This window comes from Bombina bombina, chromosome 1 (genome assembly GCF_027579735.1).
Source record: "Bombina bombina isolate aBomBom1 chromosome 1, aBomBom1.pri, whole genome shotgun sequence".
Taxonomy (NCBI): domain Eukaryota; kingdom Metazoa; phylum Chordata; class Amphibia; order Anura; family Bombinatoridae; genus Bombina; species Bombina bombina.
The window spans coordinates 1,205,359,995-1,205,375,315 of NC_069499.1; the positions used below are offsets into that span (position 1 = coordinate 1,205,359,995).

The window sequence follows — 15,321 nt, forward strand, 5'->3', positions numbered from 1 at the left end:
CTACCTTAATTCCGATTGGCTGATAGGATTCTATCAGCCAATCGGAATTCGAGGGACGCCATCTTGGATGATGTCCCTTAAAGGGAAGTCGTCGTCCGAAGAAGATGGGTCCACGGTGGAGGTCTTCAAGATGGAGCCGGTCCTCATCGGATGAAGATAGAAGATGCCGCTTGGAAGAAGATGGTTGCCGGTCCGGATCTACTCTTCTTCCCAGATAGGATGAAGACTTTGGAGCCTCTTCTGGACTTCTTCAGCCGTCGGATGATGGATGTCTAGCCCCCGCTTGGGCTTGGATGAAGATTTTGGAGCCAGGACGGATCGGTGAACCTGGTATGGTGAAGAAAAGGTAGGATGATCTTCAGGGGCTTAGTGTTAGGTTTATTTAAGGGGGGTTTGGGTTAGATTAGGGGTATGTGGGTGGTGGGTTGTAATGTTGGGGGGGGGTATTGTATGTTTTTTTTTACAGGCAAAAGAGCTGAATTCTTTGGGGCATGCCCCGCAAAGGGCCCTGTTCAGGGCTGGTAAGGTAAAAGAGCTTTGAACTTTAGTAATTTAGAATAGGGTAGGGCATTTTTTATTTTGGGGGGCTTTGTTATTTTATTAGGGGGCTTAGAGTAGGTGTAATTAGTTTAAAATTGTTGTAATATTTTTCTTATGTTTGTAAATATTTTTTTATTTTTTGTAACTTAGTTCTTTTTTATTTTTTGTACTTTAGTTAGTTTATTTAATTGTAGTTATTTGTAGGTATTGTATTTAATTAATTTATTGATAGTGTAGTGTTAGGTTTAATTGTAGGTAATTGTAGGTATTGTATTTAATTAATTTATTGATAGTGTAGTGTTAGGTTTAATTGTAACTTAGGTTAGGATTTATTTTACAGGTAATTTTGTAATTATTTTAACTAGGTAACTATTAAATAGTTCTTAACTATTTAATAGCTATTGTACCTGGTTAAAATAATTACAAAGTTACCTGTAAAATAAATATTAATCCTAAAATAGCTATAATATAATTATAATTTATATTGTAGCTATATTAGGATTTATTTTACAGGTAAGTATTTAGCTTTAAATAGGAATAAGTTATTTAATAAGAGATAATTTATTTTGTTAGAATAAAATTATATTTAACTTAGGGGGGTGTTAGGGTTAGGGTTAGAATTAGCTTTATGGGTTAATAAATTTAATAGAGTAGCGGTGTGGTCCGCTCGGCAGATTAGGGGTTAATAAGTGTAGGCAGGTGGAGGCGACGTTGTGGGGGGCAGATTTGGGGTTAATAAATATAATATAGGGGTCGGCGGTGTTAGGGGCAGCAGATTAGGGGTACATAAGGATAACTTAAGTAGCGGCGCTTTGCGGTCGGCAGATTAGGGGTTAATTATTGTAGGTAGCTGGCGGCGACGTTGTGGGGGGCAGATTAGAGGTTAATAAATATAATATAGTGGTCGGCAGTGTTAGGGGCAGCAGATTAGGGGTACATAAGTATAACGTAGGTGGCGGTCGGCAGATTAGGGGTTAAAAAAATTTAATCGAGTGGCGGCGATGTGGGGGAGGCCTCGGTTTAGGGGTACATAGGTAGTTTATGGGTGTTAGTGTACTTTAGAGCACAGTAGTTAAGAGCTTTATGAACCGGCATTAGCCCAGAAAGCTCTTAACTACTGACTTTTTTCTGCGGCTGGAGTTTTGTCGTTAGATTTCACTCACTTCAGCCACGACTCTAAATACCGGAGTTAGAAAGATCCCATTGAAAAGATAGCATACGCAATTGACATAAGGGGATCTGCGGTATGGAAAAGTCGCGGCTGAAAAGTGAGCGTTAGACCCTTTTTTGACTGACTCCAAATACCGGCGGTAGCCTAAAACCAGCGTTAGGAGCCTCTAACGCTGGTTTTCACGGCTACCGCCAAACTCCAAATCTAGGCCTTAGTGCAAACCTTAAATGAAAACTAAAGGATACCTTAAAAGCATATGAATTGATATGTGTATAGTGAATAGTTAATGGTAAAGCCAGTCATAGTGTAGCTAGGGGCCAAACTAGTGAAAACTAGTTTAGTGCAGTAACCTTAAATAGAAACTAAGTGAACTTAAAATCATATAAAGTGATATGTGTATAGTAAATAGTTGATGATGAAGTCAATCAGAATATAGCTAGGGGCCAAACTAAAAATCACATTTCTATGTGTATATATATATATATATATATATATATATATATATATATATATATATATATATATATTCATGAGGAGGTCATATGGTTAACCATATGACCTCCTCATGTATATATATACACATAGACCCATGATTGGTTTCCAGAAATGTGATTTTTAAATGTGATAACTAGTTATCTAGTTTGGCCCCTAGCTATATTCTGATTGACTTCATCATCAACTATTTACTATACACATATCACTTTATAAGCTTTTAAGTTCACTTAGTTTCTATTTCTAATACATGTATTCCTAACTTTGTGTGGACTCTGCCTCTCATTTGCAATTTCCATTTATCTGTTATGTGTGGCTTATGCTCTGATTTAATTTGATTTTTGACTAATTATTGCGGGGACATTGCCACATATCCGTAACACTCATTTGTGTTTGCCTTACTTTGTGTGGACTCTGCCACCCATTTTACAATTGCCATCTATCTGTTATTTGTGGTTTATGCTCTGATTTAATTTGATTTTTTATTGTGGGGACACTGCCACATATCCGTAACACTCATTTTTTAATTTTTTATTTAATTTTTTTTTTTTTATTTCACTTGTTTTGAATTGATATTCACTTTAGAGATCTGAACCATTTTTCTCTTTATATTTTCACAGCATACTTTTATAGCACTTTTTTTTTTATTAACCTTTTTTTATTAACTAGTGTTGCTATATTTTTACATTACTATCACCATCACTAATTTAATTTATTTTTTAGAATTCTTGGCGCCTCTTGTAGGTTATCTGTCTACACTTCTGTTGCAGATAGTATATCCGTTTAATAATTAAAAAAATAGTACACATCTAATTTTGAGCATAATTTTGATATAAACAAACAGCTGCTAAATTATAAATTATTCAACAATAATGAATAAAATATTTTTGAATAATTACATGTATGTATATGGCCACTACATATTTGTTTTCTGTGGTTACTGTCAGTGAATTGAAGTTGATAAATATATTTTTCTTTATTGTTGTTTTTCGATTTCTTCTTTAACATTTTGTTCTGTTTTTTTTCATTTAGAATAGGATCAAGAGAGATATCTGTATAACTAATTTATTTACAAGAAAGCTTCAGTTCAGTCTAGTTTTATTAATTACTAGGCGATAAGCCTGTCCAGTGGCAGTCTACTTAAAAAAAAACCTGCAAACTCCAAAGCTAAAATTACACAAAATAAAAAATGTAAAATTACAGAAAAAAATAAACAAAGCTATCCAAAATAAAAAAATTAACCTAAACTAATAACCCCTATAAAAAATCCCCCAAAAAATAAAAACAGCCCTAATCTAATACTAAACTACCAATAGCCCTTAAAAGGGCTTTTGTAGGGCATTTCCCTAAGTTAAACAGCTCTTTCAGCTAAACAAATTACCAATTACCCCCTAACAGTAAAACCCCCCACCCACCAAACCCCCCAAAATAATAAAAAACTAACACTAAAAAAACTAAACTACTCATTGCCCCTAAAGGGGCATTTGTATGGCCATTGCCCTTAAAAGGGCAGTTAGCTCTTTTACTGCCCTTAAAAGGGCAATCAGCTCTTTTCAGCCCAAAAAACCCTAATCTAAAAAAAAAATCTACCCCAAAAAATTAAAAAATGACCAAGCCCCAAATAGGTACTCACCTTTCCTGAAGTCTGGCGGAGAAATTCTTCTTCCAGATGGCTCCATCATCTTCTATCTTCATCCGGAACAAAGGCGGCACAGAGCGGAGGTGCGGAGCTGTCTTCCTTGATAGTGGATCCTCAGTGGCATTCCTCGGCAGCGTCATTCCTCGTCGCCGTGGAGGCAGCGTCATTCCTCGTCGCTCCTCTTTATCTGATGTTCCTTGTACACTGAAGATTGGATGCAAGGTACCACATTCAATTTTGGGTACCTTGCATTCCTATTGGCTGAAATTTTGAAATTAGCCAATAGGATTAAAGCTACTGAAATCCTATTGGCTGTTAAAATAAATATGGGGTATCTTGCATTCAATCGTCAGTGTGCAACAGATGATTGCATGAAGAGAAGGCTCCACAACACTTAGGACCACTGCTGAAGACCGTCACTGAGGACCACCGCTGAGGACCGCCGTTGAGGATCCATGCATCGGGGAAGCCAGCTCCGCACCTCCGCTCCACTCCGGATGAAGATAGAAGATGATGGAGCCTCCTGGAAGAAAACCTTCTCCGCCGGACTTCAGGAACGGTGAGTATCTATTTGGGAGTCTTAGGAATTTTTTTTAGCAGCACTTGGGTATGCTGTCACCAAAATGATTGTACTTTTGTCTCAATAAAGAATATGGAATAACAAAAAAACATTTTCAGGCATCGACTCTGCTTCTACCATTATTGCTAGAATAAAATGTTGGTTTAAGGATCTCTGATCTTCCCCAAGTATGACAGGAATTTAGAAAATTATTGGCAGCAATCAGCGGCAAGATTGTTATCTAAGTTTATGTGTAGTCTGTGCAGTGATATACACATATAAAATGAAATGTCCCATTACAAATGATGCAAAGATTTCTGCTGAAGCAGGAAATTGGCAAGGTGATGGGAAAGGTAGGGAATTACTAATTTACTAAAAGGGTGGTTGATTAATGGAGATTAAAGGCTAAAAGTGTAAGCAAATCTTAATGGCAACGGCCAGCAAAGAGGGTCTGAAACTAGATACAAGATTTTTATGATCCGAATATTTTAATTGTCTAATTACCTTGTTTGTGGGGTTTTTTTTTTGCTTGCAATGAAAGTGTTTGGTGAAGTATATTATAGCTGCTAACCACAATGTGTAACACAGCTTTTTTCTTCTAAGACCTTTTCCTCTTCTACATTACTGATAATTTTGTGGTAAAGTGTTTCTTATATTCCTCACTTCCTTTTTTATTTATTGATTCATAAAGCACTAAACCTGTAATTAAAAATAAAAATAAAAGTTTTACAGAGAGAATATCATCTGTTCACATAATACATAATATTAAAGCCTATGTCACACAATGAGATATTCACAGCACTATTTCACTATGATTTCAATATAACATACAATCACAAGTTTAAGATTTTCCTACCCAGAATAATATTACAATAATATTGATTATAAGTATTTCATTATATGGCATGGTTGCAAAATTTTACTCTTTTGTAAATACTGATTACAGATTCTATTTGATTAAGTTTGATATTTTTTCTCTCTGTTACCGTTTGCTTGTATTCTATTAGATTCTATTAGCTATGGTAACTGTGTTAAATGGATAGAAAAGTCAAAATCGAAATGTGCATGGATACATTTCAATGTTAAATAGAAGCATTTTTGCAATATACTTTCATTAGCAAAAATACTTCTAGTAATAGTTATTACTGTTTTTAAGCAGCATATGCACATATGCTGTGATACTTGTGCACCAGCATTTAATTGCCACACCTCTTCAGAGAATCAGCAGTGGCTTGTATGACAAAAATTAAGGGGCCAATTTATCAATGTCTGGCGAACATGATTCGCTGTAGAGGATCATGTCCGCCAGACATCGCTGAATGGCTCTCTTCCCTCCCCCACCACACAATTGTCCCTGCCATCTTAAGTACTGGCAGAAAGTCTGCCAGTAATAAAATAAAAGTTTTTTTATTTTTTTATTTATTTTTTATTTTAAAAACATATTCTGCTGTGTAGGATCCCCCCCCCCCCAAAAAAACAGCTCTCTAACCCTCCCCCTCTAACTTTTTGTGCACCATCCTGGGTACTGGCATCTTGGGTACTTTATTGTACAACAATTGTGCCATAGTGTAGCGTTCCCACCCACTCCCGCCCCCATGCGTGCTCCCGGTGCCCCCGAACATGATCCCGCCCTGCTCTGTCACACAACCGATGGCCACCCACCCACCACCCTGCAACGGCTCCCACCCACCAACGACCGTGACCATCGATGGCCAATGCAGAGAGGGCCACAGAGTGACTCTCTCTGCATTGGATGGCTAACAAATGTTATTGCAGGATGTCTTAAAATCGAGCATCACTGTAATAACATGAAAGTGGCTGGAAGCGTACCCTGTACGTCGTTGGTCCTTAACGGGTTAAAAAAGGTGCACATGCCCTCACAGCATATGTGCATATGCTGCTGAAAACAATAATCACTTTTACTAGAAGTGGAAGTAAATTTCAAAATGTTCCTATTTAAAAATGAAATGGAGTTTTATTTAAACAGGACCATGAAACAAAAAGAGCCTCAGTAGACATGGTGAGTGATCATTCAGGGCAACTCTGCAATGGCGATAGAGGATTTCCTTTTTGGGGCTGTATGAGAAGTTGCAGTGGATGTGATGGGACAGTCTGTGAAGAATGTTTGTAATGTTAGATTTCTAAATAATTTAAAACTGTGAAAGATGGTAAAATGGAAGAAGAGGAGTGAGATTTAAGTTATTTTATGTTTTGTATTTGTACTGTTCTGGAGATCATATTTTTGGAAGGATAAAAAAAAGGGAATAAAATGGTTCATGGTCTAAAAAAATAAATAAAAGATAACCTTTACATTTACAGCCTAGATGTGAAAAGGGAGAGTGGTTACATGACATATATTTTAATGTATATTAAAATAATTTAAGAAGTATTTTTCACACAAAAAAAAACAGTAGCAGAGCAAGGTTATGATCTTATGTTGGTTCAGGAGTAATTTGCAGAAGCACTTCCATACAGAAAGGGTGGTTGATTCATGGAATAGACTTCCAAATAGAAATGCTATGGGCAAAGACTGTAAAGGAATTAAAGAAGGATTGTGGTATTTATAAGGCTATCCTGAGAGTTAAGCTCACACTTTAGAAATAAACATGACTCGATAGTGTTTCTGGTTCTCATCTGCCATCAAAATATATATGTATTTTGAGTACTAAATAGTAGGTAACTAACCAAGCAGGTCTTAGTAAGTAGATATGTTATGGTGCATTAATGGCATGTGAAGACAAGAGAGATAGAAAGTAATCATGATTCCTACTTTTGAATTTGTTTTTATACCAGTTACCAACAGTGGTTATTACTAGTTTAATGTATTATTTGTCTTTTTGTTTTGTGTTTAGATTTTGAATTTATACTCAGAAGATAGAAGCCATGTTAAATACTTCAGCCATGATGTATCAGGTGAATAGTGCAAACTGTTCCACCATTGATGAGTTCCGGAACAAAGTCTACTCTACAGCATATTCCATGTTTACCCTGTTTGGCCTTATCGGGAATGGTTTTGCTTTGTTTATTCTTCTAAAAGCCTACAATCAGAAAACAGCTTTCCACATCTACATGGTAAATCTGGCTATATCTGACTTACTCTTCATTTGCACTCTTCCTTTCCGGATTGCATATTATGTCAACAAAGGACAATGGTACTTTGGGGATATCATCTGTCGGATTAGTTCCTATGTCTTCTATGTAAATTTGTATTGTAGCATATTCATCCTTACAGCCATGAGCTTCAGTAGGTTTTTAGCTATTGTTTATCCCGTTAAGAACCTAAAACTGGTCTCGGTTAAAAAGGCTAAATGGGTTTGTATTTTAATATGGATTTTTGTCACCACAACAACTTCTCCATTTCTGCTAACAGGTTCTCAAAAGATCGATAACAAGACAAAATGCTTTGAACCTCCATCCTCTCAAAAGACAAAAACATTGTTTGCCCTCAACTATTTTTCGCTTATTGTTGGTTTTATTATCCCATTTACTATTATTTTGGTTTGTTACACAATGATCATTCGGACATTACTGAAAAACTCAATGCAGAAACAGCAGGCTTCCCGCAAGAAAGCAGTCAGAATGATCATCATTGTTATGGCTGTGTTTTTTCTCAGCTTTATGCCATATCATATCCAGCGCACTGTGCATCTTCATTTCCTCAAACAAAACAAAATGTGTGAGCAGCAGATTTCAATGCAGAAAACAGTTGTAATTACCCTTGCATTAGCAGCCTCCAATTGCTGCTTCGATCCAATGCTTTATTTCTTTTCAGGAGAGAATTTTAGAAGAAGACTCTCTACCTTCAGAAAGCAATCTCTTTCAAGTGTTGCTCCAGATGGCAAAAGGAAAAAGTCAGATAGTTTACAGGTAAAGGCAGAATTATTTAATGAAAAACAGGTCAGCAGTGAAAGTGAAATGGCTCATTGAAAAATTGTGGAGTAGTCACTAAGAAATGAGTTTATTGTAGCAATTACTTAACTTATTTTGTTTACTTGCACACTTTGGAATAATGAACCATGTTGCTGTTATTCTAAAGTAAGTTAAATTAACTGAGTGACTATATAACCAAGGAAAACCAGTTTGGCAAGTCACAAATTGCAAAAATATATGTAACCAATAAACAAACCTTCAAACCCTGCATGTGTGCCAACAGCAACAAAACCATGTGTATTCAATATGCAAATAACTAAACTCTGCATGTGTGCTAACGGGCAAAAAAATCAACAACAAAAAAAACATATGTATTCAATAGACAAATTACCAAACCCTGCATGTGTGCCAATGAGCAACAAAACTATGTGTATTCAATAGACAACCAAACTGCATGTGTCATCATGAGCAAAAAAACCTTATATATTCATTAGATACATAACCAAATCCTGCATGTGTGCCAGCAAGCAACATAACCAGATGTATTCAATAGAAAAATAACGAAATCCTATATGTGAACAAGCAACAAAATAATATGTATTCAACAGACAGATAACCAAACCCTGCAAGGAAACAAGCAAGGAAACCCCCAACAAGCAAGGAAACCCTGTATTCAATAAGCATGCCACCAACACCTGCATGTGTGCCAACAAGCAAGAAAACCCTGTGTTCAATAAGCATGCCACTAACACCTGCATGTGTGTCAACCAGCAAGGAAACTACTTGTTCAATAAGCATGCCACCAACACCTGCATGTGTGCCAACAAGCAAGGAAACTACTTGTTCAATAAGCATGCCACTAACACCTGCATGTGTGCCAATAAGCAAGGAAACCCTGTGTTCAATAAGCATGCCACCAACACCTGCATGTGTGTCATCAAGCAAGGAAACCCTGTGTTCAATAAGCATGCCACTAACACCTGCATGTATGCCAACAAGCAAGGGAACCCTGTGTTTAATAAGCATGCCACCAACACCTGCATGTGTGTCATTAAGCAAGGAAACCCTGTGTTCAATAAGCATGCCACTAACACCTGCATGTGTGCCAATAAGCAAGGAAACCCTGTGTTTAATAAGCATGCCACTAACACCTGCATGTGTGCCATCAAGCAAGGAAACCCTGTGTTCAATAAGCATGCCACCAACACCTGCATGTGTGCCAACAAGCAAGGGAATCCTGTATCCAGAAAGCATGCAATAACACCTGCATGTGTGCCAACAAGCAAGAGAACCCTGTGTTCAATAAGCATGCCACTAACACCTGCATGTGTGCCAACAAGCAAGGAAACTACTTGTTCAATAAGAATGCCACCAACACCTGCATGTGTGCCATCAAGCAAGGAAACCCTGTGTTCAATAAGCATGCCACTAACACCTGCATGTGTGCCAACAAGCAAGGGAATTCTGTGTTTAATAAGCATGCCACTAACACCTGCATGTGTGCCAACAAGCAAGAAAACTACTTATTCAATAAGCATGCCACCAACACCTGCATGTGTGCCAACAAGCAAGAGAACCCTGTGTTCAATAAGCATGCCACTAACACCTGCATGTGTGCCAACAAGCAAGGAAACTACTTGTTCAATAAGAATGCCACCAACACCTGAATGTGTGCCAACAAGCAAGGAAACCCTGTGTTTAATAAGCATGCCACCAACACCTGCATGTGTGCCATCAAGCAAGGAAACCCTGTGTTCAATAAGCATGCCACTAACACCTGCATGTGTGCCAACAAGCAAGGGAATTCTGTGTTTAATAAGCATGCCACTAACACCTGCATGTGTTCCAACAAGCAAGAAAACCCAGAGTTCAATAAGCATGCCACTAACATCTGCATGTGTGCCGACAAGCAAGGAAACTACTTATTCAATAAGCATGCCACTAACACCTGCATGTGTGCCATCAAGCAAGGAAACCCTGTGTTCAATAAGCATGCCATCAACACCTGCATGTGTGCCAACAAGCAAGGAAACCCTGTGTTGAATAAGCATGCCGCCTACATCGGCATGTGTGCCAACAAGCAAGGAAACCCTCTGTTCAATAATCATGCCAGCAAACCCTACATGTGTGCCAGTAGGCAAGAAACCCCTGTGTTCAATAAGCATGCCAGAAAACCCTGCATTTGTGCAAACAAGCAAGGAACACGTGTTCAATAAGCAAGCCACTTATCCCTGCATGTGTGCCAATAGGCAAGAAAACCCTGTGCTTTATAAGCATGCCACCAAACCCTGTATGTGTGCCAACAGGCAAAAAAAAATGTGTTTGACAAACAGCCAACAAATCCTTGAATTAATGCAAGAAATATATATGTTTGATCAACATTTTGTATGAAAGCTGTCACTGAATCTTATATATGTGATGCATAAAACTCAGTACTTAATACATACAGTATATATTAGTATTACCAAAATATAGTTCTTTTTTTTGCTTAACTGGCGCCTGACATGTAATCGTTTGCATGTTGTGATACCTTTAAGTGAAGTTAAACATTTGTAGACTTTGCATTAATCTTTTTATACAATCCGACATGATGATCTATATGTTACTAAAAAGAATCTTACCTTACTAATAATATTACATTATGTTTTATGTGTCTAAGGAGTTTGTAATTAGCCTGACACTAGTTTCTACAAATACAAATTGAAAAAGTGTGGTACTGAATACAAAGTATTGTATAAGAATGAATACTGTAAAAATAGGCTCACAATCGTAATAATCTGGTTACATAAAAATACAATTTGGTGCATATGATTTATGAACTTAAAGTCATGGAACTGTCATGGGATTCATATAGACTGTATGCAGGTGCAATATCAGAAGAATGATCGTTGAAGGATGCAATGGACATTTTACTAAATAATTTATGAAGGACGTCAATCACAAACACATTCTGCTTATTATAAGCGCTGCAGTTACACATCTTTTCAAGGATATGAAAAACTGATTACTGTCATAGAAATGATTATATTATAATATTGTAAATAGATTAAACAGAAGCAAATTGCACTGTTGAATACAAGATTGATAGAAAGTTAAAACAATGAGACATGTCAAATGTAGATGTTCTCTCATACATAGTTGCTAATGAATGAATGTATATATGTATATCAGATCAGGGATTTTCAACTCAAGTATCAATAATGAGTCAATACAGGGGAAATAATCCCAAGAGGAGAAATTCTTCAAATCTGATTTGTTCTGGTTCCTTGAGGACTGGGACTGAAAAAAACTGCAATTAAATAAAAAATCTTGGTTACCTGGTGAGCACTGAATAAGCTATTTTTATGGTAAAGCTTGCACTTGTCATCAAGGTATCTTGTAGTGTAATACCTTTTAGAGAAACAACTTAAAGGGACATAAAGCTGTAGTAAGAAAATGCAATAATACATTACACCATTTTTGTATTGTAGTTGCCTAAATCTGAGTCAAAAGAAATAAACACATAGATCAAGTCAGCCCTGGACTGCTATCTGCTAATGCATTACTCGTTGGGACATGGCTGATCAGGGTCATATGTGTCTGTAGCTACCAATTACTGAATTTCAGGATCAGCAGTTTATTGTCATTCCGGGGCTGACTTTATGATTTTAAACACAGGCAAAGCCAAGCAGTAGTGCAATAAGAAAATCATCTGCATCACTCATTAGAGCATTTTATTACAACTTTATGTCCATTTGAAAGTATTTGATAGTCGTATGAAATAAGCTCTGTACTTCCTGTATTTATATTTTTCTATCTGCCCCTAAAAATGTTTTATATTCTTTTCAAGTACCAATAGCTCACTTTGCACTATTCATTTTTTTATTTTATTTACTTGTTTTTTATTATTATCATTGTTTGTAGAAATTCTGCAGTCCTAGACAGGAGGTACAATACGTACAGACAAGACAAGGATAAGTAGACACAACAATGATATGGACTATTGCTCTGTACAGAGTTTACAATCTACAGCAGTTGCCAAAACATTGTGTGTGAGTAGATTGCAGTTAGTGCTAGTTGTGGGTCTGGTCTTTCAGTATTGGTCATGGATTTGCATTCAATTTGATGAGGTTTGGTAGTAGACTTCTTTGAACAGGTACATTGAGGGATGATTTTAAAGGGGAGTTCCTCAGTGAAAGGATTGGTACAGAAGAGCAGCAAAGAAAAGAAATAGCGGTAGCATTTAGAATCCATTGGGTTGGGAAACATTTTTTTAGAGATAGAAAAAATAGACAGATGTTGCAATAGTCTAGTATTTAAATTAATGGGTTAGAATATTTTATGTGTCTTGAATGTGAAATTGACATATTTTAATTATTTTTAGACTAATTTAAAGTGAGTGGTATGGGCTGTGGACTAAGTTCCTTAAAGGGACAGTCAAGTCCAAAAAAAAACTTTCATGTTTCAAATAGGGCATGTAATTTTAAACAACTTTCCAATTTACTTTTATCACCAATTTTGCTTTGTTCTCTTGGTATTCTTAGTTGAAAGCTAAACCTAGGAGGTTCATATGCTAATTTCTTAGACCTTGAAGGCCGCCTCTAATCTATATGCATTTTGATAGTTTTTCACCACTAGAGGGCATTAGTTCACATGTTTCATATAGATAACATTGAGCTCATGCACGTGAATTTACCATGGATACAGCTCTGATTGGCTAAAATGCAAGTCTGTCAAAAGAACTGAAATAAGGGGGCAGTCTGCTGAGGCTTAGATACAAGGTAATCACAGAGGTAAAATGTGTATAATTATAACTGTGTTGGTTATGCAAAACTGGGGAGTTGGTAATTAAGGGATTATCTAATCTAAATTCTGGTGTTGACTGTCCCTTTAAAAAAATGGCTCCCTTTGTGATATAAATATTGAAAAAAATATAAATATGATAAATTCTGTCATTTGTAAATAAAACTCACTGAATAGCACTGATTGTGTATTTTTAAGTTCTAGTGTTAATTTTGATATAAATATTTCTGGTAAACACCATGTTGTATTAAGAATGCTGTTATCTGTGTCCATATATTGGCTGCTGTTCTGTGACAAACATTTAATATGATAATCTGTATTTCCTCACCCAATGTGTAAAGTGCTCCTCTACTGTTTGTACTGAACAAGATCTAGATTGCAATGTATTTTTCTTTAGGTTCTTGCAATGCTAAAATGAGAGGATGATATATATCCTCCACCAGTAAAATTAAAGGCTTGGAAAAGAGTTTTTGTATATTGATATATGTAGTTGTCGCTGTGATTTCATTTACGTACTAGGTGAGTGTGTTTTTATACTTTTTTGTTTTTTTGCTGCATTTGTTTTTGTATAAGCTCCCTCACTATTTGCCTATATTGGATGTGTCAATCCAGACTAGACGCAGATAACAACTGACATTAATGCAAAGTTGTTTTACTACACATAATTAATATTTTATATTACAGCTTCAGTAATTAGTGTCCCTTAAAGCTACACAAAAGTGAAAATTAAACTTTTATGATGCCAACAGACACTTTTTGAGGTACCAGCTTCTCTCTCTTTAACCAGAGAGGTTAAACGCATAACAAAACATTTTCTTTCCCCCACAAAAATTAATGTTTCTTGACATTTCAAAAATGCATTTAGAATAACTTAAAAGGGACATGAAACACATTTTTTTCTTTCAAGATTTAGAAAGAGCATGCAATCATAAACTACTTTTCAATTTATTTCTGTTATCTAATTTGCTTAATTCTCTTGATATCCTTTATTGAAAAGCATTTTTAAATAGACTCAATAGCTGCTAATTGGTTGCTGCACATAGATGCCTTCTGCATTGATATTTCTTCAACAAAGGATATCTAAGAATGAAGCAAGTTAGATAATAGAAGTAAAGTGGAATGTTGTTTACAAGTGTGTGTATATGGCAATTTGTAAAGAAAGTGACACATCTGCTTGGACTTTACTGTCGCTCTTGCATCTATTCGCAGTATTTACAGTTAGAAGATGACCACATTATTGGTACATACACCGACTGGGTGAACACAACAGTCATTGGCATTGCAGAAAGAAAGAAAAAAGGCACTCTGAGATAATGTTTGACTCCTGTTTACAAGGCTATAAAATGATACCACTTCAATACCCCAACTGTAGAGGATGCAGTAAATTATCTTGACAACATATTCAGCATTTTGGATTAAAAGGATGGTTATTGTAAGGGCAAATTAGACAAGTAGTCACTGGAATTGTTCATGTTCCAACACCTATGGGACACATCAGATTTTGCTGATGCAGTTTGGGATCAAGTAAACCATTTTTAACTTTTACCTATGTTGTGCCCTATACTTTTCTAATTTTCTGAATATCTGCTGCCTTAGATCCCATCTGTCCTAGTGGAATGAGTTATTCTAATTTCCACTAGGACAGTTGGGATCTAAGGCTGCAAGGCAGCAGAAATTCAGAAAATTATAGGGCACAACATAGGTAAAAGTTAAAAAAACATATCACCACGTAAAGTAGTAAAAAGTCTAACATATTCGATCACACAATTTATTTATTATATATATAATAATATTAAATAATACCCAACAGAATATTATTCTAACCCTAGTTAATACACCCACTGACCCAAAGGTACCAGGAAACAAAGTGTCAGGAAACCAGCGAGGACCAACAAAAAAAAAAAAAACAGCTAACATATACAAGCACTTTGCTGAAAAATTAAATTAAGTACCTATTTCCATTTGATAAAAATTACTAGGGTTATTTAATGATATGGAGCCAAAATCTATTCCTAATAACTGTTACAATGAAATAAGCACAGTGATTGTACAAAAATGAAATGATTCACAAGTTTGCCTAAATAGAAAGTCTAAATGTCAAGGTGAATAATATGGGAGCTCAAATAAAATGTTCATAGTGGCCTTAAAATGTTTAGTTTAGGTTTATAAAATGAAAATGAGCATTGTACTTACTATACACTGTTTTATTGCTTGACAGTTACACCATCGTGAACTGGTGATTTAGCTCTGCCATACATAGGCAGTAAT

At 36.0% G+C, this 15,321-nt stretch overlaps 1 protein-coding gene across 1 annotated transcript in view; it reads left to right on the plus strand.

The window, feature by feature from the left end:
* Positions 1-13,536, plus strand: part of CYSLTR1 (cysteinyl leukotriene receptor 1) — a 73,054-nt gene extending 59,518 nt beyond the window's left edge. The window contains exon 2 of the mRNA XM_053700195.1: positions 7,254-13,536. Coding sequence (XP_053556170.1) covers positions 7,285-8,328 — 1,044 coding nt within the window. The 5' untranslated portion in view covers positions 7,254-7,284 and the 3' untranslated portion in view covers positions 8,329-13,536. The remainder of the gene's footprint in view (positions 1-7,253) is intronic.
* The last annotated feature ends 1,785 nt before the right edge of the window (positions 13,537-15,321 follow it).